Source organism: Octodon degus, unplaced genomic scaffold (genome assembly GCF_000260255.1).
Source record: "Octodon degus isolate 3935 unplaced genomic scaffold, OctDeg1.0 scaffold00012, whole genome shotgun sequence".
NCBI lineage: Eukaryota > Metazoa > Chordata > Mammalia > Rodentia > Octodontidae > Octodon > Octodon degus.
This window is the reverse complement of record NW_004524588.1, coordinates 23195805-23219526: the sequence shown is the minus strand read 5'-3', so window position 1 is coordinate 23219526 and position 23722 is coordinate 23195805. Positions and strand designations below refer to the sequence as shown.

At 38.3% G+C, this 23722-nt stretch overlaps 1 protein-coding gene across 1 annotated transcript in view; it reads left to right on the top strand.

The window, feature by feature from the left end:
• Positions 1–23722, top strand: part of Cntn5 (contactin 5) — a 499129-nt gene that overhangs the window by 128167 nt on the left and 347240 nt on the right. The window contains exon 5 of the mRNA XM_004626235.1: positions 12987–13190. Within this exon, the coding sequence (XP_004626292.1) occupies positions 12987–13190 (204 nt within the window). The remainder of the gene's footprint in view (positions 1–12986; positions 13191–23722) is intronic.

Below are 23722 nucleotides of genomic sequence, written 5' to 3'. Positions count from 1 at the left end.
ATGATAGAAAACATCTATTCCCAAAGTTTTGAAAAAACTTTGAGATATCATCTTAATAACTTTATTCATTAGGTTATGAACTGGTAAAATTTACTCAGTATTATAATTTCAAGATTTGTTTTATGACATTGTCTCAGTTACTTTTCTCTCCTTTCTGGGACAAAATACCCAACACCTAGAATTAAGGAAGGAAAGGTTTATTTACCTCACAGCTCATGGAGAATGCAGTCCATACTCAGCTGGCTCCGAGGCAGAGTGACACATGATAGACAGCAACCTTCATGGTGGCGGCAAAGCGCAAAGTGCAGAGGGAGGGGCCGCAGGCAGCAGCTAGCTGCCCCCCTCCTTACAATTGTGTTCAGAGTGCCTGCCCCAGGGCACCACATCCATAATCCCACGTTGGATCAAGGATCAATCACAAACTCCAGAAGCCACCCACGACTGCACGGAGCTTTGGGGGCACAACTAGACACAAACTGTAACAGACATGTAGGAATAAGAATTAATGTATACTCATTCTCTTTCTATTCATTTAGTGAGTGTTTGTATTAAAGAATACTGAAAGGAATCTCATATGATTAGACAGTGAAATATTTTTCACAGATTTCAGAGAGTCCTGTATGTCAGTCCCCTTTCTCATGTGTTTTCTGTTAATTATTCTATGGATATGAGAGACACTCACTATTACACTATGAGAATCCCTATTTGCATATACTATGGATGTGGAACTGCATTATTTAATCATCTTATTTGTCAGAGAAGCTAAGAGAAGTTTGTTTTTGATACTTAATAAATCACAGCAATTGCTTCGAAAGTTTACAATATGTAAAACCTGAACATTCAATTAGGGATAGAGTAAACTTGAAACAACAGTGAATGAAATAAAACAGAGAAGGGGCTGGGGAGATGGCTCAGTAGAATAAGTGCTTGCCTGTCAAGCTCAAGGGTCTGAGTTCAATCCCCGGTTCCGCAAAAAAATAAAATAAAACAGAGAAAATTGCAGTGTACAGCTGCAGTTACAAAAAAAAAAAAAACCAGAAAATGCTCAGGTGTTGTAACAAATAGGAGCTAAAACCCTGGACATAGTTTTGTTAAAGAAAAGGTATGAGTTAATTTTTAACTATAATCATTTTAAGTGATATATGAAACATTAAAATTGTAAATATTAATAGGCATTGTGTGGGGTGTTGATACCTGTGTCCATTGTTTAATGTGAAATCTGATTAAATGTCAAATCTGTTTCCTCCAATATTGCTCAAATCCTACAGTCAAAACTTTCCGGATCCATTTTTCCCTTTGCACTGCAAATTTTTAGCTACAGTCACTCGGCGGTACAGTAGCGCCCCAGGAGCTCTAGCTTCTAAGTGCAGCTCAGTGCTCGATGTGAACGAACCGCGTCTCTCCTCCGTCCTGTCACTGCATTTTGCCTGGCCCCTGATCACCCTCAGCCCCCTCTGAGCTTCCATGAGACTCCTCTGTTCAGATTTCCTGAGAGAGAGCCTGGAGCACTAACCTTGGTGCCTGGCCTGCTTCTCTTAACAAAGTGTTTCCAGCTCCATCTCATTGCTATGCATGACAGGATTTCATTTTGCAGGGCGAGGCTGAGTAGCACTCCGCTGTGCATAAGTATCATATTTTCTTTGTCCATTGATCCATTAGTGGCCCGTGGGTTGTTTCATATTCTTCCTATTGTGATGACAGTGAACATGGTCAGTGGCGATGTCTTTCCAACACACTGATTTCATTGTCTTTGCACATGTACCCAGAACTAGGATTTCTGGGTCACATATTAATTCCATTTTAATTGTGTTCTCTGTACTGACCACACCAATTTATTTTCTACTCAGCTGTGTGCAAGGGCTTCCTTTCTACACATTCTCCTCAGCTCATTTGTTTGTTTGTTTGATAATGGCCATTCTTTCTGGGGTATATGTTTAGATTTTTCTGATGATTTCCAATGTTGAATATTTTTCATCTAACTTTTGGTCATTAATATGTCATTCTTTCAGAAATATCTGTTTTGGTATATTGTCTATTTTCAATCAGCTTGTTTGTTTCTCTGCTATTGAGTTTTTGGCTTCTTCTCCCTTCTGAACACCAACTCCTTACCACATGTGCAGGTTGCCGTCGTTTCTTTCCATTCTCTTGGCTGCCATTTAAGTCTTTGATTGTTTCTTTCACTGCACAGAAGGTTTTAGCTCGGTATTTTCTAGTCTTGCTTTTGTTTCCTGAGGTTTTGGAGTCTTCAAAAATCTCCTGTTGACTCCAATGCACTGAATCGTTTCCCTATGTTTTCTTTTAGTAGATTGATAGATTAAGGTTTCAAGTTGAAGTCTTTACATTGCTTTGTGTTCATTTCTGTAACTGATAAAATGTAGGGGTCTAGCTTTATTGATGTATGGCTGGAAACCCAGTTCTCATAACACATTTTATTTTATTTTACTTATTTCGTTTTATTCATCTATCTATTTTTGTATATTTGGTACAGGGTCTCACTATGCACCTCAGACTCATAGTGATCCTCCTTTTTTCAGTCTCCCCAGCTCTGGGATTATGGGGTGTGCCACCATGCCCAGTCTTGGTGGCTGGCTCAGCATGCCTCAAGGTGGGACTGGCCTGGCCTGTGGTGCCAGGAAGTGGACCCAGGTCCCTGCACTTGTCTAAACAGGCACTTAGTCTGCTGAGATATCTTCACTGGGCCCCAATATCATTTATTTTAAGTATGGTTCTTTCTCCATTGGTTATAGTCAGCATCTTTGAGAAAAAAAATGGTGGATTCTAGATTTGGGTGTTCATGTCTAGGTTCTCAGTTCTGTTCCACAGTCTACATGTTTTAATTTATGTACATCCTGTGCTGTTTTGCTTATTAAAGCTTTCTAGTGTGTTTTGAAATTAGTTATCACTTTTTTCTTCTTGCTGTTTAGTTTTGTGGTTCATGTAAATTTTAAGATTGCTATTTCTTTTTGTGTGACAAATGGCCTTGCCATTTTTGTAAGGAATGCCTTGAATCTGTAGATCATTTGGAATAATATAGACATTTTTACCAGTGATTCTTTCAATCTACAAACAGGACTGAACAGGATACCTTTCCTCTTTTTAAAATCCTATGTATTTCTTTCTTCAATGTTTTATAATTTTCACTGTAAACATTTTCCACTCATGTCACCTTTCTCCTGAGTATTTACATTTGTTTTACCTGTTGTAGATAAGATTGTTTTCTTTTTCTTTTTTTTATATATTTAATAAAGGGCCACAGGGTCTAACTACATAGATTGGACTCATAGTGATTCTCCTGCTTTCATCCTCCCGAGCTCTGGGATTACAGGTGCGTGCCATCATGCCCCGTCTCAATTGTGGGCTCAGCGTGCCCCAGGGGCGGTGCCGGCATGGCACACCAGGGATCGAACCCTGGTCCCTGCTCTCTGCCTAAGCAGGCGCATTAATTGGCTGAGCTAGCTAACCAGCCCTAAGATAGTTTTCTTGATTTTTATTTGTGATAATTCACTATTGGCATATAACAATGGTACTAAATTTTTATATATTGATATTGTGTCCTGCAACTTTGTGCTAACTTATTTATGACTTCTAATAATGTATTTTGTGAAATGTGGGCAATATTCTAAATGAAAGATCATGTCATCTGTGAACAGTGGTATTTTACTTCTTTTCCAAGTTGTATTCACTGAATTTTGATCTGTTGCCTGATTACTCTTGACTAGAAGAACTGTTTCCTAAAAGTGGTAAAGAAGGACGCCCTGTTTTGTTCATCTCAAACAGAAAGTTCCCATTTTGTCCCATTAAACATGATGTTGGCTGTTGATTTATTGAGTATAGCCTTTATTATGTTGAGGTACATTCCTCCTATTTTGCCTCTGGTCAGTGTGTTTAATCCCTAAAGGTGTTGGATGCTAAGGGATTTTTCTTCATATGTTGACTACACAATATGTTTTTGTACTTCCTCTTATTGATATTTTTGTTTTTCATGTTTTGAACTTCCTAGCATCCCTAGAATGAATCCAACTTGATCATGTTGAATAATCTTTTGAACTTGCTGTTGAAATCTGTCTACCAGTATTTTGTCAAGCACTTTTGCATCTGTGTCCATCAGAAATGCTGATGTGCAGTTTTCTGTTATGTCTTTCTGATTTTAGTATGAGGCTAATTCTTGTTTTACACAATAGGCTCAGAATATTTCTGTTACTTTCTTTTTTTCTGAAAGAACAAAAAGAGAATGGCATTATATTTTCTGCAAATGTTAGACAGAACTCATCAGTGAAAATATCTGGTCCTGAGCTTTCCTTTGAAGCTAACCTTCTTGGTGCTGATTTGATGGCATTACCTGTTTTTGTGGGTTTAGGTTTTCTCTTTCTCATGTTTCAGTCCTGGCAATGTGTCTGCATCTAGGAATCTTTCTAATTCACCCTAAAGATCAATTTTTTTATACATAGATATTCATAGTTATCTTTCATATTTCTGTGATGTTCGTATTAATGTATTCTTGTTCATTTCTGATTTCATTATGAGTTTTTCGTTTTCTAATTTTAAGAGATTTTCTTTGCAAATAATTGGCTTTATTTTTAATTCTTTGTACTTTTAAACATCTCTATTATATTCATTATTTTTACTCATTATTTCCTTTTTGTTAAGTTAGTTCATTCTTATTTTTCTATTACTCGACATGCAGAAATAGTGTTTCAGATCTTTCCAATTTTTATATAGCTACTTTAAATTTAGTTCTTATTGCTGACTTTTCTGCATCCCATCAATTTTACTGTTTTATTTTCATTTGTTTCAATAAATTTTTGTTTTCCTCCATAACTTCTCCATTTACCCATTCACTATTCAAAAATTGCTTATTAGTCTCTTTTTATAACTTCAATTTCATTTATAAATTGACTTTTAATTTTATTATATATACTTAAAATTATTCTTTTCAGTTTTTTGGTAAATGTTTTGTGACCTATCATGTGATCTACCCTTAGCAAACATTCCATGTACTGAAGAGAATGTATATTCTGCAGCTACTGGATGAGACATTGTAGTAGAAACTTCTCAATACCTTTAGTCCAGAGTACACTTTTGCATTATTGTATCTTTGTTAATTTTCTGTTTGAATAACCTATTCACTGATGCAAGTTGGGTGTTAAAGTTCTCTGCTATCATCCTATCACAGTTTATTCTTTTAGGTCTATTTTTTGGGATATGTATTTGGGCATTCTAATAGCTGGTGTGTATATATTTATGTTTGTTATCTCTGCTTATTTAATTGACTTCTGTATCATTGGTGACCTTTCTGGTCTCTTACTTCTGCTTTTGAGTTAGTCTGAAATTTGATTCATTGATACAACTCCTGTTTTCTTTCAGATTCCATGAGCGTGTGACATCTCAGTTCCTTTGCTTTCAGTTTATTTTTGTCACTATAGGGGTACTTTTTTCTATTTAGTCACTGACTTTTAAATGAATGCATTTGTTTATATCTCTTTCACTTACTTATTGACAGGTAGATTCTTACTAGGGTTTTGTAACTTCTCTTCTACTTTTGTTACAGCTCCCTCCTTTTTCCACCCTGTCTTGCAGACTTCTGTGTAGTTAGGTGATTTATAATAGCAGTACATTTTAATTGCTTAATTGTTGGTTACTCTAAGACAGACTTTTGCATTTTGGCTACTAACTACTGTATGAGAATATCCAAATATTTACCCAGAATATAAATAGCCCAAAACCAAGTAGAGCCCCCCCCACAGTAATGCAGGGAAGCTCTAACTCCAAGCTTTGTTCATAAGAAGCTACTGTATTTTGGAATGATAGTGATTTGACATGATTATAAAAATAAAATAAGAAATGATGGAAAAATTAAAAGGAGAAAGTGTACAATAAGAAAATTCCACATACATAATCTCCGCTTCCTCACATTTTGAAGATTTTATGTCAAGAGATAGACAATATTAGAAGATGTAAGTAAGACATAGTTTGACAAACATTTAGATTTTTCTATGTTGTTTGTCTCTTACTATACTGTAATAGTTATTATTTGTAAAGGTTTTATTTTGTAGTCTACATAATAATGTTATAGAGGGCTTGCCAGGTAGTTCAGCAGACTAAGGCACCTGCTTAGGCAGGCGCAGGAAGCGGGGTTTGATCCCTGTTGTGCTGTGCTGGCTGCACCCCCAGGGTGCACTGAAACAGAGACTGAGACTGAGAGTGGTGGCACGCGCCTGTAATCCCAGCATTGGGAGGCTAAAAACAGGAGGATCACTCTCAGTGCAATCTGTGTAGAGGAACCCTGTAGACTCTGCTCTAAATACATGGAAAAGGTCTGTAGTTATGAACCACGCTGACAGTATTAGAGCGTTCTGAATTTGTCTGTGCAATTATTCTTACCAATAATTTTTAACTTCTTATATTCCATTCAAACATATGCTACTCTTTCCTTCACTTTCAAGTTTCCCCTTTCACAGTGCTTTTTGGACAGACCTGGTAAACGTGCATTTTCCCAGCTTCTGCCTCCCAGAAACTGTCTTGACTTTTCCTTCATTAGTTTTGTTGATCTCAGTTTTCTTTATTGATAGTTTTTTCTTCAGACCTGGGAAGCTATCATGCCCTTTCTCCTGGCCTATAAATTTTCTGCTGAAGTCTGTTATCAGAGAAATTGGGAAACATTTATGTGGTATTGCTTTTTTCTTGCTCCTTCGAGATTCTTCCTTTTATCTTTCACCTTCGGAAGTTGGATTATAAGGTGCCTTGGGGGCAGGTTTGATTGAGTTAAATCTGACTGATGACTCAGACCTCTCGTAGGTGGCTGTGGACCTGCCTCCACTCAGCAAACTTTCTGTTGTTTCACCGAATTGGCTTCCAGCCCCTCTGGCATTCTCAAGTTCCTTGTGAACCCTAACGATGCCAGTGTTTGCTCATTTATTAAGTTTTCAGAGGCTTTCTCTTTCTCTTCATTCTTCCTTTTTTTTCTCCAACTTTGTGTTTTCAGGTTTCTTGTTCTGAACTTACCACATCTTTCTTTATCATTATCTCCTGCTGTTGATGTTATTGTGTTTAATTTTTCAGACTATATGTTTAGCTCAAGCCTTTCCCTTTGTTCTCAATTGCTTCCATCACCATGGTTTTCGTATTGGAATATTATAAGCACGTATTACATAGGCTGTGGCTGGCTCAGGTAGATTCCTTGCTCGAGACTATCAGAACCAGCCCAAGTACAAGCCCACTTGACTGGGCCTTCTGTCACACATCTTTGCCCTGCAGCAGGGCTGTTCTAGAGGTTCCCTGTCAGGCAGACCTGCAGTAAGGCTGTTAGAATCTGTCTAGTATTAAGTTTTACTTGTCTGTCATTAAGTTTCAGGGCAAAGTTTTGTGCTCAGTGGCCCAACTTAACCCAGTGAGCAAAGGCCTCCCTCTGCACTGAGCTTCCAAGGCTGGGTGGTCCTTTCAGTGCCTAGGCTGCTGCTAGGCTGCATCATCCCTGATTCTCACAGCTGTTTGGACTTGAATATTGTCAAGGCCTCCCTGAGCCAATGCCAAAGCTGATACCAACACAGTCCAAAACGTGAGTCTGTCTTCCAAGCTTCCTCTTTAGTACTGCCCTGGCCACATCTGAATTGTTTGAGGTTGGGGGACAGATTTGAGACAGTCCTTTATACACTAAGGTTGATATTAGACTGAACAATACCTGACGCCTTCAGTTGCACACTCTTATGGATTCTAAGACAGGGTGTTTAGAATGGACCTGGCTCACTCCAGGGCAAGAAATGATACAGCCAAACCTGAAGTCTGCTCCACCACCCCACAGTGTACAAGTACTTTTCTGATGCTAGGGAAATTCTCCTTTTTCCATTTTTGAATATGGCTTCTCTAGGACTCTGTCAGAATCCACCCAGTACACTGTCTCACTCTAGAGTGCCTGGCTGTGAGTGCTAAGCAAAGCCCTGAGCTAGCTTTCATGGTCTGCTTTCTAGTGCTAGATGATCATTCCCTGATCATCCACCCAAGACTGGGGGAAGGTGTCAGAGTCAGTCTTTCTGCCACTTGACTATCACAGTTCTCAGGGCAGTATACAAGTATTGGTCTTGCCGTAGGGCTCCTGCCGCTGGGTTACACTGTGATGGGCCAGGCGTTAAGTGAATGTCAAGTCTCTGACTTGCACTTAACTTTTTCTCCCTCCTTTAAACAGGAGGCATCTTTCTGGACAGTTTGCTGCTTGGATCTGAGGAGACATGATACAGGCAACTCTTCTACCTGCCTGCTGTCATGTGTCTTTCTATTTTGCTATACTAAAAGTAGGCATCATGGTTTCTTACCTGGTTTCCTTAGTGCTTGTAAATGGAATTAGGTGCATAAATGGTTGTCCACCTTGTACTTTGAAAAGATCATTATCAGAGGAACTTACCTAGCCACTGTCTTGTTGTGCTTCTGAGATGAATAAAATTTAACAAAATGTATTTAAGCAAACAAGGTTTTAGAACCAGGCAACACTGCCAACTGAAGTCGGTTCAGAAGGCCAAACTCCCACATATATGCAGACTGTACTTACAGCTAGAGGAAAGGAAGGCGCCATACACACCCAACCTAAATGGCTGCAGTTCAAATTTGCCTTTATGGGCATGGTGAGAGTGGCTGGCAGCTTGTGACCAGCTGACTCTCCTCTCCTGTGATTGGCTGAGATTCAGCTACGACAAGAATACATTCTTAAATTAGTTTACACTGTTTGCATGCTAAGTTATTCTATGGTTTTCTTCATAGTGAAGCCACATTGAGCCAAATTTTATCACTTAAGTCTAAAAACAGACAGGCTAATTTACAGACTTAATGCCTTCATATATTCATCCAGAGGAAGTCCTGGAGCAAGGTACATTGTTTTCAGGTCATGAGAGAAGACAGTCACATCTAGAAGCCCAACGAGAAATGGCAACTTCAGGGCAAATGACAAATCTCTGGGTGTGCTTGAGGATGGAAGCTGAGACAGCAATGTCTGCCCAAATCAGGTCCTGGATGTAAGAACCTGCATGAAGCAGAGTGACTCTCACTGGTTCAAGGTGCAAGACAGAGCTCTTCCCTGGGAAGCAGCACAAGGGCTGAGAGCAAATACATGTTACCTCATTGTATCAAAATGCAGTAGTTCAGTGTGCCATGAAAACCAGTGCCCAGTGAGTGTATCCCAGCTGGGGCTCTTCCTCTTGAGATTGCTGGCAAATTCCATTCACAAGCACTAGGATTCTGGGATTTCTCAAAAGTTCTCATAGTTTTCTGAACTTAAATGAAGAATTATACCAACATTTCTAAAACACTTTTAATGGCTTCAGTTAAACTTACTTTAAAAAGTCTTCAACAGGAAAAAAGTCAGTTGATCAATTAGTCTTAAGGTATTATGAAATTAATATCAGTTTTTTCTAGTATAACAAACCAAAATTATAGCACGAGATGACTGTGTCTTACAATCTTCCTGAATTTTTAATTAATTTGAAGACAATGACATACTAAAAACTAATTGTATGTTTATTAATATGAAGGTAAAATTTAAATGGAATAATAATTGAATGTTAATGGATAATGGAAACCTTATAGGAGAATGTAAATATGAATCTTAAAATCCATTTAACTCAGCTCCATATTTTTATTCGTGGTACTGCCAGAAAATTGAACCCAAATTTAGGTCAGCAGCTTTTCTATTGTGTACCATTCCCACTTTTCACCCTTGTTGACTCTATGAAATGCTTTGCTATGTAAAACTGAAAACTTACTTGAATAAAATAAGAGTTTTGAGCCCTCAAATATCTACTTACTCATAAAATTTGAGAAAAAGGACAATATTATATTCCTTTGTCTTATAGAACATTGATATAACAAACATCTGTGAGACAGAAATATTTTAATGAATGATAGCCGTTGAGTGCCTTCTTCTCACTAAAATTTTATGCAGTATAAACCAAAAATTGAGAAAATAGCAGTAAAATTGAATCTAAAATAAATATTCACAAATGAAGCTTTACTTATAAAAATGAGTATGCATATTATTGAATATTAGAAGTCCCTGAAATCAGGGTCTGGTTAAACAGACCCTGGGGACACCGAACTATTTTCTTTTAGTAAGGCCATGTGTATGTTTTTAATAGTTCTTTACAGAAATGTTAAATGGAGTACAGTCTTCTTACTATATAAATATAACTCCAAATAGTTTCCTTTATAAAAACATCAGTAAGCATTTTAAAAACCTGATAGTTTACATGTATCTACATATTTTATATGCATTTTAAATGATATTGCAGACTCAGACTATATTTCAAAGTTCTCAGGTTTCTACTACAACTATACTGTGTGCTCTAACAGCAATAAATGGTGGCTAAAGTCTGCTTAAACATTCAATTCATCATTGACATTCTCTATATTTCCATTGTAATTTCTTTGCTGTTCTAGACTCTCCGTACTGTTTGCCTCATATGTAAATGGTGTAAATGGAAAGAGCTGCTCACCTATCGATTTTAGAAGGTGGAAGCATAGAGAAACATTGTTTTTATATTTCATGATGAGTAGTACAGGTTGTTATTAGCTTACTATTTTGTGATTTTATATAGTAGAAAATATTATTCTGATTTTCTGAATGAGATAACTTGACCCCAGGAGTTAAACTTAAATACTTCAACTTAAATGCTGTCTAAGTAGCAAAGTAAAGACATGCTTTTGTGTTTAGGGAAGTCCCAGTGAACTCAAGTATAGTGGGAGGAATCTGAGTAAAGAAAATAGTATGGTGTGTGTGCGTGTGTGTGCATGTGTGTGTGCATGTGTGTGTGTGTGTGTGTGTGTGTGTGTGTGCGCATGTGTAGAGGGGAAGCACTTGGATGGAGGAAGCTCTTGTCTAACAGTCTTCAGTTGACTGTGTAGGAAACACTTTCCTAAACATGATCATCACTTCCTAACATGACATCTACAAAGATGTTCTGGACTTTTCTAAGGAGTTAGCTTTTCTTACCACTTTTCTTACACACAGATTTGTGAACATTAATGATTTGTCTTTACTGAACACATTATATTGGTGTGAACTCAACTGAGACAAAAGATGAAATAGTTAAGAAACTGTCATTCTACTCAAAGAAGAAGTGCAGAGATCAATTGTACTGATGTCTTATATGAATGGGTAACCAGCAAGTCTCCTTGATTGCCCAGAGGGGTTAAATAAAAACCAGCCTCCCCATTTGAAACTAGCTTGGGCCAGGGACAGGAACTTAGTTGTGACAGTCCGTGAAGAGGAAAGAGAGACGAGAAGGGCAGAGATGGAGAGGGGGAGATGAAGAGAAAGACAACAGAGTCATAAAACAAGCCTTTCTGACTCTTACCATAGAAGGGAACCATAGTTTGAGCTGCTGTACTGAAAATATCTAATCCAGTAAGTAACTCTGAGTAATGGAGTCTCCGAATCTGCTCCGTGAACTCCATATAGCACAAGTGATTCAAAACACTGTTGAGAACTGAATGGTCTGGTCTTCATGATCAAATACACACTTTCTTCTTGGTGATGCTAATTGAATTACCAATAATGTGTCAGTTTTAGCTGTCAGAAGTAAACTGGTCTGCACACTCAAAGTTCCAAAAGCCATTATGGCCAATACATTCTTCTGATGGCTCAGTTAGCTGGGCCCCAAACTCTAATCTTTTTCATTTCCCTTCTTTTCAAATTTACTGACCCTTCAGCAATGTCTGTGAGCTCTTCTACCAAATTTATTTTGTTTTACCCAAACAAATCACTTCTTTCCACTCCCCTATTATTGTCACTACTACTACAATTGCAGTATAAGCTATTTATATGCAGGGTCCAACAGAAAATGTATACATCAGAAAAGTAAAACTTATATAAACATTTTAATACAAATTCACTGAAACATTATGAGATTAATGCAAGCTACCTTTGGCCCCTACAATGACAAGAGATGTTCAAAGTGCTGGTCATGAGCCTCCTGACATGTTACTATGGCGAGCTGCTGAAGTGTGTATACAGTTTTTGGTGAACTCTGTATTCCATGGGATCATTTTGAAAACAGCTTTCTAGGCTAAAGGATATTATTCATTCTACTTTCTGTTCTAATAATTGGTTTGTTTTCAGACTAGCCCAGAGAGCCCTTTGATGATACAGTTCATCAATTCCTTAGCCCTGGCGCAGTCTTGTGCTGTTTTTGTTTTTTGTTTTTTTTTTTCCTTTCTTTTTTTTTTTTGTACCAGGGATTGGACTCAGGATGCTGTGCCTGCCAGACAGGCACTTATTCTACTGAGCTATCTCCCCAGCCCTAGTCTAGTGCTTTAAGGTGCTATAGCTTCCTTCCCAGCACGTTGCAATCATTTCAAATATATTTATTTTTCTGGGTGATTTTGTTATTTGCTCACTAGCATGAAAGCTCCCTATGGGCATGAACTTTCTCTTTTTAATTTGGAACAATGCCTGACCTAAAATCATTCTCTACCTGCATTTGATGATTAAGCCAGGTGTCTCTTAAGCAACTTTTACTGATCAAATGACTATTTAGTCACCCTCTCCCATGCTGTCCTTAAAATATGTATACATCTCCATCCCTTTATTCTACACTGTTTGATGTTTTGATACATTTTCTCCATTAAGTTGAGCCTTGCTAATAGGAATTTCTCTCTCTCTCTCTCTCTCTCTCTCTCTCTCTCTCTCTCTCTCTCAGTTTTTTTATTTTCATTATATTATAATGCTGAATGTTGAATACCCATTAAGTACCCACTGGAACTGAAAGATGAATGAATGAATAAATAAATAAATGATTAAATACTACAAGAAATAATTGAGATCATCCTGTAGTCACTATACATAATAATCCTTTGAACGTACTAAGCTTTATGGATATTTGGATCTAATGTACATGGTATTGCAGTGCATTTAATGTTTAGTAGATAAAGTATTTGTTATTTGAGACTTCTCTGTTAGTTAAATAATCCATGTCTATCAACAACTATATTTTGTGTATTTTCAGAGATCATCTACAGCTGGGTATTCAATGAATTCCCTTCCTTTGTGGCGGAAGACAGCCGACGGTTCATTTCCCAGGAGACGGGCAACCTTTATATTTCCAAAGTGCAAACATCAGATGTCGGAAGCTATATTTGTCTGGTGAAAAACACAGTGACGAACGCGCGGGTTCTCAGTCCCCCAACACCGCTCACGCTGCGTCACGATGGTAGGTAGCATGACCCTGAGTGAAAGTTCAGCCCTCTCAGACTGAAAAGCAGAGATGCATTAGTATTTTTTCAAACATTTGGATCCAGGACACATAAAATAAAAACATATTTGTCATATGTAGAAACTTGCCATTGTAGTGTCAGATTACGCATGCTGTAGAACAAATTTTTGGTAGGGGAAACTGATGACCCATGGATGAGGAATATTCGCCATAATGTTACTCTAACATCAGGGAGGGAGAGAGGATCAGAGAAGAACAGAGATAAAGACTCCAGGGTACCATTCTTTTCTTTTTAGTGCCTCTGTGTGCATGTGTGTGAACTGTAAGTGTTTTATGTGTTCAGCTTCCATTTCATTTTTATTTTAGCTACCTTCCAACTGAATGTTCAGCATTTAATACCTCATGGTACAATTATAATTGTTATTATTATTACTTTCCCAGTAATGGGAATGGTTGGAACTGTAACTTTAAGTGCGACTCAGGCGTGTGTGATGATGCTGTAATTCGAGGTGCTAAGACCTGTCTACAGTGTCTTCATGTTGAAATACCCATTTGTGTTTATAGAGCTAAATCCAAGTCTTGCAGTGCGGAAGTCAAGCACTGTACTACAGTTGATGTGTGATATGCAGTTTGTTCTGTCATGCAACAAAAACCTATGAAGGTATATTAAGAAGTGAGCTTTAGAATCCTGATTGATTTTGACATTTAAAAACAATCTGCTTCTACACAGTTCTTTTATATTCTTGTTTCCAAAATATACACTGATGATTGTATAGCCAGAGCTATATCACAAGATTTTTGCTTAGCAGTTAGTGTGTGTATATTTGAGCATAAACATTACAAAATCAATACATATGTATCATTGTATATTATATCTAATGTAAATAGATGCAATTATCAGAAATTGGGGTATCTAGTTTAATGATGACAAACCTAATATTGGACAAATGCTGTGATCTGCCACAGGCTGCATTTAGCTAACGTCACGGATGAATGGGCAGAAAGCAAGAACACTCAGAGGCTACCGAAAGCAATGAGCCAGACAGTGATAAAGACAGAACAAAATAAAGACAGGAATGTTGGAGGGCAGGAATGCAAGGCTCGGATGTGAAGGCCAGTGGAATTACCAGATCTTGAGAATAGATTGGAAAAGGGCTCTGGACTTGTAAGACACAAATGTAAAGACAGCTCCGGGACACCAACACAGCTCACTAAGTGGGGGTTGTTTCTGTCCAATAGAAAACACGGGTGGAGGAGCGGATTTCAGTCGGTGAGCCCGAGAAATGCAATTTTGGATGTGAGGAGATAAATGGTCCATAGAAAATCTTTGGAGAACTCTGTGTCAAGAATAACATACATATTCCTAATATTCGTAAGATAGCCCAAGCTAGGGAAAGATATGTGAGTCACCATTGAATGTAGTTGAAGCTGTGTTGCATTTTTCAAGTTCATATAACAGCTTGGATTTGACATGGCTGAGCATTTTCTTCTTGATTTCTTTAGCATTTAAAATGTCCTTATCAGAAAAATGTAAAACGTTGGTGGCTGAATAAAATTTAGTTTGGTTCATTCTACCTGTCATCTGTCTGTCTGTGTATCTGTCCATTTGTCCATCTGTGCATAAAATCTTGTCCTTAAGATAGGGCTTCTGCTTTCTTTTTAAGTAGCAGACTGTCTCCATTGACCCTTACAAGGGAGAATAGTGCAAGTGTAAGTCAAATCCAAAGCACCAGTCGCACTACAAAGTTAACCTGGGCGTAACGGTCTCTTGAACTCTTATTTCCTGTATGAGATGTATCATGTTTCTATTCTACCTTCTGAGCAGAGAGCTAATTATGCTCTTACTCTGTCTGGGAAGTGAAGCACTGCTTGAAAGGTCACACTGGACACGAGTTTATGATCACCATTGTTAGGTGGGTCTTTAAGTTTGCCACTAAATTTCAGGAGTTTTCTGTAAATTGTTGAATCTGCTACTCTATCCAAAGTTTTTAGAAGCTTCTTTGCTTTCAGCTGCATGACTGGAGTATATGCCACTGAGCAAAACTTAGCCAGTGATCACATGCATCCTGTTACTAATCAAGTTCAAATCTACCTGCCTCTGCTCTTGGCCGTTTCATTCTGCTTCAGTAGAGTTGTTATTCTGCATGCTTCCTGCTAAAATGTCCAGCCTTAACTGCTGATTTTATTCTCTCAATTTTTTTTTAATTCTTTTTCAGTACTGGGAATTGAACTCAGGACCCTGCGCTTGCCAGGCAAGCACTTATTCTACTGAGCTATCTCCCCCACTTCTTTAATTTAATTTAATTTAATACTTTTTTTTCTCCCAAGTTTTTTAAAACGGTGCACCTAAAAAAAATAAAAAATAAAAAATAAAATGGTGCATCTACTCTTAGTTACTGTTTCTTATACAACCAATTCTATGTTACTAGACATAAACAATTTTTGGTCACTAAATTAATTAAATTTATTATTGTAAACTCATATTAAGTTATCAATATGTTGATAATTTTTTTTCTTTTATAAACATCTATTTTCAGCAATTATTATTTGAGGATTATATGAAAAGCTTAATGTAAATATACATATACATATATATGACAAAACTGTTATTCTAAATTAAACATTTGACTGAAAGAAAAGATAAGTAGGAAAAAGCCCTGCTAACTTTCAGAGAGTTCATTCAGTGACAGTATTTCCATATGTTAGAATATTCACATTTCACATTTCTATTTTCTATAACTTATCTAAGGCTGTTGTTCCTTCGTACCTATCTATTAATGTTCATTTTTAGTGCAAGCAAGATATCCATACAGAGTAAATGTAGTAGTAAACAAAAGGAAAAATAATGAACTATTCAACTTGACCTGCCGTTAAATCCTACTCTCTACAGCTAGCCTTCTAATCTATCTTCATCTCTGTCACTCTCTGTCTGTTTTTCTCTCTCCAGCTATCTGTGTGTGCGTCTTTCTCTCTGTACTAGCAATTGAATTCAAGGCCTTCACAGTGACTTATATACCCAACCTGTAATAAGTGCAGGGTCTTATTACACAGCTTGGATTCATGGTGATCCTTCTGTTTTCAGCCTCCCAGTGCTGGGATTACAGGCATGTGCCGCCACACCTGCTGGTGGCCACACCACGACTGCCTCAGAGAGCCTGAGGGTGAGGCCAGCAAGGCATGTGGTGTCGGAGTTTGAACACTGAGCCCTGGTCCCTGTGTTTGCCTAAGCAGGCACTTAGACTGCTGAGCTATCTTACTGGTCCCACCCAACCCTTTTTGGAGACAGAATCTTGCCAAGTGATCCAAGCTACAAGTCAACCTTGGTTCTCCTGCCTGAGCCTCCCAGAGTGCTGGGTTTACAGGCATGACCATGCCCAGATTAACAGCTAATTTTTTAATCCATAAAAAAATTTTTTTAATGCACTTTTTAAAAATTCTTGGGGCAAAGGTTGCAGCTGAACAGCACAGTGTCTGCCTAGCAACCACAAGATCCTGAGTTTGATTCCCAGTTCCAAAATAATAAATAAGCAACCTCATATAATACTATATACTATCTGTACTTTGTGATTAATCAGGTCTGAACAACTGTTTATTATTTCAGGTAAGTGTGCTTCAGCATTCTCTCTCATCCTATTTTACAGGCACCAGCTTACCACGCTGCCATTTACCCTTTCAACTTTGATAATGTGCTTACTTGTCTCTTTTTGTCTTCACTCTTAAAAATACTTCTATCTTCTTACTCTGTGAAATGACAACATTTTTTGAACTTTTTCCTTTTCCTAAACTACTTTTTTATGTATTTAGTACAGTGTCTACAGGGTCTCACTACATAAATCAGACTTGTAGTGATTCTCCTGTTTTCAGTCTCCCAAGTGCTAGGCTACAGGTGTGTGCCACCTCACCCAGTCCCAATCACCATCTCAGTGTGGCCCGGGGACAGGGATGGCACAGCAAGCCAGGGGATCGAATCCCAATTGCTGCACTCTGCCTAAGAAGGCACTTTGGTCTGCTGAGCTATCTAGCAGGCCTTTCCTAAGCTACCTTTATGTTCTTTCATCTTCTGTCTTTATTTTAGCATTTTATTCAGCTAACACAAGCAAGTCTTCCATATAAACTGACTTTGAAAGCTAACTCAAGGCATATTTACAATTATTATTATTCAATTATCATTCAGTATCACATTGTTCCAGGTTCAAAGTCATCTTCTAGATATGTGTGTTACACTGTATGCATTTTTCCTCTTAATTGAAATTTAGAATTGAGTACAACAGAAAAAAAATTAATAAGGGTATCTACGATCACTTTGGATGTTGTAGCTCTCAAAATTCTGCTGTAAAAATGAGATTCCATCCTGCTCTATGAAATTCTCTTTTTTTTCAGTATTTTAGGGAAGGGTCTACAGGGTGTTCAGGGTCTCACTACTAGATCGGACTCATAGTGATTCTCCTGTTCACAGCCTCCCAAGTGCTGGGATTACAGGGAGGCACAACCACGCCCAGTCTCAATTGCTGTCTCCGTGCGCCCCGGGAGAGGGAGTACTGGCACAGCAGGCCTGGGGATCAAACAGGCACTTTAATCCGCTGAACTATTTGGCTGGCTCTGATTATATGCTACTCTAAAAAGAATGGTCATAATCAAGAAATTACGACAAATGCTAGTGAGGTTGTGGGGAAAAGAAACACTTCCATGTTGTTCTGTGTTGTTGGTGAGAACGTAAACTAGTACAATTACTGGGGAAGCCAATATGAAGTTTTCTCAAATATCTTAAAATAGAAATTCCATTCAATTCTGGTATTCCCCTTCTTGGTGTCTTCCCAAAAGGCATAAAAACATAATATTTAGTGAAACATGCATACCTTTGTTTATAACAGCACAATTCATAATAGCTAAATCTTGGAAGCAGACTATATGCCCATCAACAGATGAGTAGATATATAAAGAAAATATCTACCATAATCTACCATAATTAAGGGTAAGCTTGAGGCATTCATAGGAAAATGTTATACCTTGAGGCCATTAAGGTAATTGAGATAGATTGGACACCCAAGCTTTAATACTGCATGGTTCCTGTCTTCTGGGAAGCACAAAATATAAACAGCATAATAAAAGATAAACATAGTAGGAAGACAGATCTTTCTCAATGGGACAATGACCAAGAGATGGAGGCAGAGGATAGTGAAGGGTTGGAGAGGTGATGTGGAAGAACCCAAATGTGTCAAGTATGTGTACCCCTCCCACAAGAACGTAATCACCAAACATAGTAATGGGGCATCGGTGTGCTTATGGAAGCACATGGAAAGAGCATGAACAGAGAAAGACATGAACTCTGGATCAAGCCTTGAGTTACCCAAATTACTTGATAAGAGTAACAAGGAAAGTACTTTGAAAGATAATGAGGAGAAGGCAGACATATAGTAAGAAAAAAGGACGGAGTGCAATGTCCAGGAAGTCAAAGGAAATCAGTGTTTCAGTAAGAAGTGGCATGGTAGGGCCAGCCAGACAGCTCAGCAGACTGAAGCACCTCCTTAGGCAGACACAGGGGCTGGGGGTTCAATCCCTGGCCTGCTGTGCTGGCCCTGCCTCCAGGGTACAGTGAGACAGAGATTGAGACTGGGCATTGTGGCGTGCACCTGTAATCCCAGCTCTTGGGAGGCTGAAAACAGGAGAATCACTAGGATTCTGATCTCTGTAGTGAGATCCTGTAGACTCTGTACTAAACACATTAAGCCAAAAGAAGAAGAAGAAGTGGCGTGGACCCACGTTGAAGGTGGGGCTGCAGGCATGTGCATGTTGCCTGTCTTGCTTTTGAGATTTGGCAAAGAAATCTGTGTCACCAATGAGAATGCTGAATGCGGGCAGGCGCATCACTAGCAAAACAAACCACTTGGTTATATTTCTAAACAAATAAAAAAAGGATGCGTGTTGAAAGAGGAACAGAACAACTAACACCTAGAATAAAATTTAAGGCAAAAGCAGGAGTTGAACACCATATGCAAAACAGAAGCCTGAAAAAATCCTGAAGTCAGAGTTAGCACTGAGGGTGGATGTAAGACATGGAATTGAGCAAAGAGAGATTTAACGGCAGCTATTACAATGGAATTTTGGTTTTCCTTTTCAGCTCTTCATACTGGGGATGAAAAAGTGTCTAAATATTAAAAATAAGTTTTTAATATGAATGATGAGGTGAAGATGAAAAACTTTCTTACCCTGACTTTTGCGTTTCTACTGCTTGGCAACCTTCTCTTGCCTAATATTTGAACAAGTGTCATCATTGGCATACACCACTTTCCCCACACTTCAGAAGGGAATCAGCTCTAGACAGACATCGGGGAACCCGCACTGACATCCAAATTTCTCAGACTTTAAATTTGTTTATGATTCTTAGCAGCCATGAAAAATTGCTGAATTTTCTGAGTGTTTATGGAAATCATTACACATAGTATGTGAAAACTGGAACTTCTTGCAGTTACTACAAGAAATACACAGATTAAACTGGAATCATTTGAATTCAGGTTTTTCTTTGTATCACTATTTGTTTGCCCTTCAAAAATATAATTGGAGGGGCTGGGGAGATAGCTCGGCAGTCTAAGCCCTGCCTGGCAAGCACAAGGACCCAGTTGAATTTCCCGTACCGCACTCCATGTCGGCCCCAGAGCCCTGGGTGCACTGTCTCTACCACCAAAACCCTGTAATTCCAGTGCTGGGGAGGCCAAGACAGGAGGCTCACTGCAAGTCTGATCTGTGTAGCAAGATCCAGAGAGAGAGAGAGAGAGAGAGAGAGAGAGAGAGAGAGAGAGAGAGGAAAGTAGGTTGAAAAATAATTACGATACATTATATGCATATGCAAACTCCATGCTTTATGAATATACTCGTTATGTACTATAAATGTACATTAATAAAAAACTTTTAAATAAAATTTAAAGGTTTATATTTGGAAAGTCTACTCCTAAGAAAGACATATTTCTCAATGCTTTCCCAAGTAGACAACGCATATTAGACACTTCCTTGAAAATAAAAATAGAATGTGATTGTGAATGGATCCATTTATTGCACTAGAGTCAGCTGAAATTCCTGCTGGGTTTCAGAAATCTCACAGTGAAGAGACAGGCATTATAATAAATGTTTCTGCAAACTTGGCAAACACCTCTGCAGGGGTTTGAATATAAAAATTATGTTTAATCTGCTGTGACCATCGAGTTAGCTATGAAAATCATTTTAAGAAAATTGTAATTTTACACTTCTCTGAAAAAAATAGCCTTTCTAAAAGTAATAAAAGACACATACACAAAATTTTCCTCTCAAGTACAAGTACAATTTTACCTAATAAACTCTCAGTTGGAGGTGTGTTTTTTTAGCTTGGGTTCCCCTAAAGCAAAGCTAGAAACAAAGTCACTTACGGTATTTTTTTAATTAGTTTCCTAAAACCAATAGTAAAGATTTGGGTAGATTTGGATGAAACAGTGAAAAGGGGCTCCAGTTAGGGCAATGACCCATTTCTCTTGTGAGGCTTGATGCCTGACTGGAGTCCTACACAAAGCCTCAGAATGGTTACTTTGGCTGGGAATTCAGGGGCTCCCTTCTCCCAGGTCCTGAGAGCATTGTTGCTGGCAGTCAGGTGTGAACTCAGCTCTTCCAAGTTGCCCTCAAGTTGTAACCTTTGAAACTTGTAGCTCCTGCACAGGTTCAGAGACAAAAGCAGCAGGGTGAGTAGGAGTCTGGGCAAGATTGTCTGCACTGGCTCAACATTGAAAGGCAATCAGCGTTGTGTTCACGGCTCTAGCACAATGATAGAAAGGAGCTCCATTTAATACTTATATAAATTCAAATAGCCTGATATTGAGGATGTAAAGGCTTTGTACCATTTTGTCTGACAATATGTTGCATCCTTTCTGTGATATATATGTAAATAAACATGGAAGGCTTTTGAGGCGCTCATAGACTACTAAGACAGCTCTTACTTGCAGTGCTATACAAAGACAAACATGGCTATATGACAACCTCTAATGAAACTATCCCAGATCATGGAGAATGTTCTCTGAGGGAGGTAATGTTTAAATTACTGAGTAGACAAATAAAAGAAGGCACTTGTGTAATTGTCAAACCCAGGTATAGAACAGAAAACTGATGATGTAATTGCTTTTTGGTATAACTGAAACACAAAGCAACAAGGACGTGAGGAAGATTTGAAAGAGCAGTAACTTGTGCCATTAAACCCTTGGATGAAACAGTGAAAAAGGGCTCTAGTTAGGGCAATTATGTTAATTCAAACCAGGGGTTAGAGCAAAGATCAGAAGTGCTTGGTGTCCACAGATACACACTGTACACCTACAGTCAGATCGTTTGTTAGGGACTGAAGATATAATGGAGGACCAAGTCAAACGCAGCTGTCTCGGGTGGCTTATGCTCTAGTAAGAATGAGGGTATTACCCTCCAGAGTGCTGCAGGTCCTGTCTATAACCACATGTCCCAGGCTCTGGCTGCCTCGGCATCATGATGGGACCTGCTGCAGCTAGCATTGAACTGAGAAGTGGAAATCTAACTCCAAAATGTTTTATAAGTGCAAATTTTCATTGATGGCATGAGCATAATGAAGGAGGTGCTGGCACCTCACATGGTAGCAGAATCTAGGAAACACTCCTTAACCACATTTCTCTTTGTCAAGATTTTATTCCTGCAGCTGCCATCTGCCCCACAAACATCTCTACCTTCTTCTCCATTCCTGAGTGGGATGGCCCTGATGGACACAAGTGTTACAATGTCTGTCCCTGAGACCGTTTGGTCCTGTCATTGTCTCCTCTCATTTGAATTCCTTAGAAAACTTCTGAACACATTTTTTAAGCTTATTTTTATTTAATGAACATGCTCATTTCACATGAGGTGCTGCTTTAAAAATCTTCACAAGTAGGAAAGTACAGAAAATTAATACAGGCAACTATTAGCTGAGAACTTGATGCTGTTACATTAATGCCATAAAAATATAACAGGGACCTTACACTTGCTTGCTGTTCCCCAGACTCCTTTCCAGACAGAGCCCAGGCCCAGTGTGTGTGAATGGGATCATCTGCAAATTCACCTGAACCTCCTCTATCAAACAGGCCTAATGTGGATACCTGCAGCAGAACTCACTGCAGAGAAGCTAGGGGCCAGACCCACACAGATAACCCACGACCTGAATGTCTTTCAGACGGGCGCAGAAGGTTCACATCCATGGGATGCAGCAGGAAGAAGCTGAGCACAGCAGCCAGATCCAAGCCAGAGTCACCTGGACGAGCTCACACTTGATCAATACAGACCCAGTAAGCTGAGACACTTTGTTAGATCCAGATCTATGAGAGCATCCTTTCTCATACTCTGTTGATCAAGAGAGGGTGCAAGAGGGAACCAGGGTGAACCAGTCTGCCTGGAAGATCCCATGAACATCAACGGGAGTTGATTGGACAGAATTTAGGGGAACTAATTTATTTCTTAAAGTTACAATAATCAATACATTGCATATTGTTGTCTTCATAGTATTCATAGTACAAGATGCAGACATGATGTCTTATATAAACACTATTAGCACTCTTTTTTTTCTCTTGTTGAAATAAGAGAAAGTAGCTGTATATCTATCCTGACTATTTGCTTTATCTTGGTCTTAACCACCCAGCAGAAAAGTATAAAACCAAGGTATAAAAAGCAAAGCCATATTAATATGCTGAGCTGTAAAAGGCTCAAGTAACAACTTCTTTGCCAGTTCTGTGGCTAACCCACTACTATTATGGACTACGGGACTATATTGGATTATTTTACTGAACACATACACGTACGATATTTGAATGGCAATGGAATATCCATCTCAGACAAAACTAAAAAAAGGGGAGATATAAATTAATGCAATTGAAACACAGAAAATAATACAAAGAATTTATGAATCAAAAAGCCAGTTCTTTGAAAGATGAAATAAAATTGATAAGCTGCTAGTTCACTTCATCACAGAGAGGAAAGAAAAAACTCAAATTCAAGCAATAAAGAATGAAAAGTGTGAAATTACTACAGACTGTATGGAAATTCAGAAGATCATCAATAGCTATTTTGAAAATCTTTACTATCATAAAATCGAAGACACAGAAGAAATGGACAGATTCCTAGAAAGGTACAAATTATGAAATTTGAATAAAAAAGATATAAGAACCCTCAATAACCCAATAACAGCCAATGAAATTCAAAATGTAATTTAAAAAAAAAAACCTACCAAGAACGAAAAGTCCTGGTCCTAATGGAATCACAGCTGAATGCTGCAAGAAATTTACAGAAGATATAATCCCAATACTCCTCAAACCCTTCAATGAAATTGAAAAGGAGACAAATCTCCCAAAATCATTCCTGAAAGCAAATATTATACTGATACCAAACCAGAGAACAATGCAACTAAAAAGACAACTATAGGCCAATCTCCCTCATGAACATAGATGCAAAAATCCTCAATAAAATCCTAGCAAATATAATACAGCATATCATCAAGAAGATTATACACCATGACCAGATAGGAT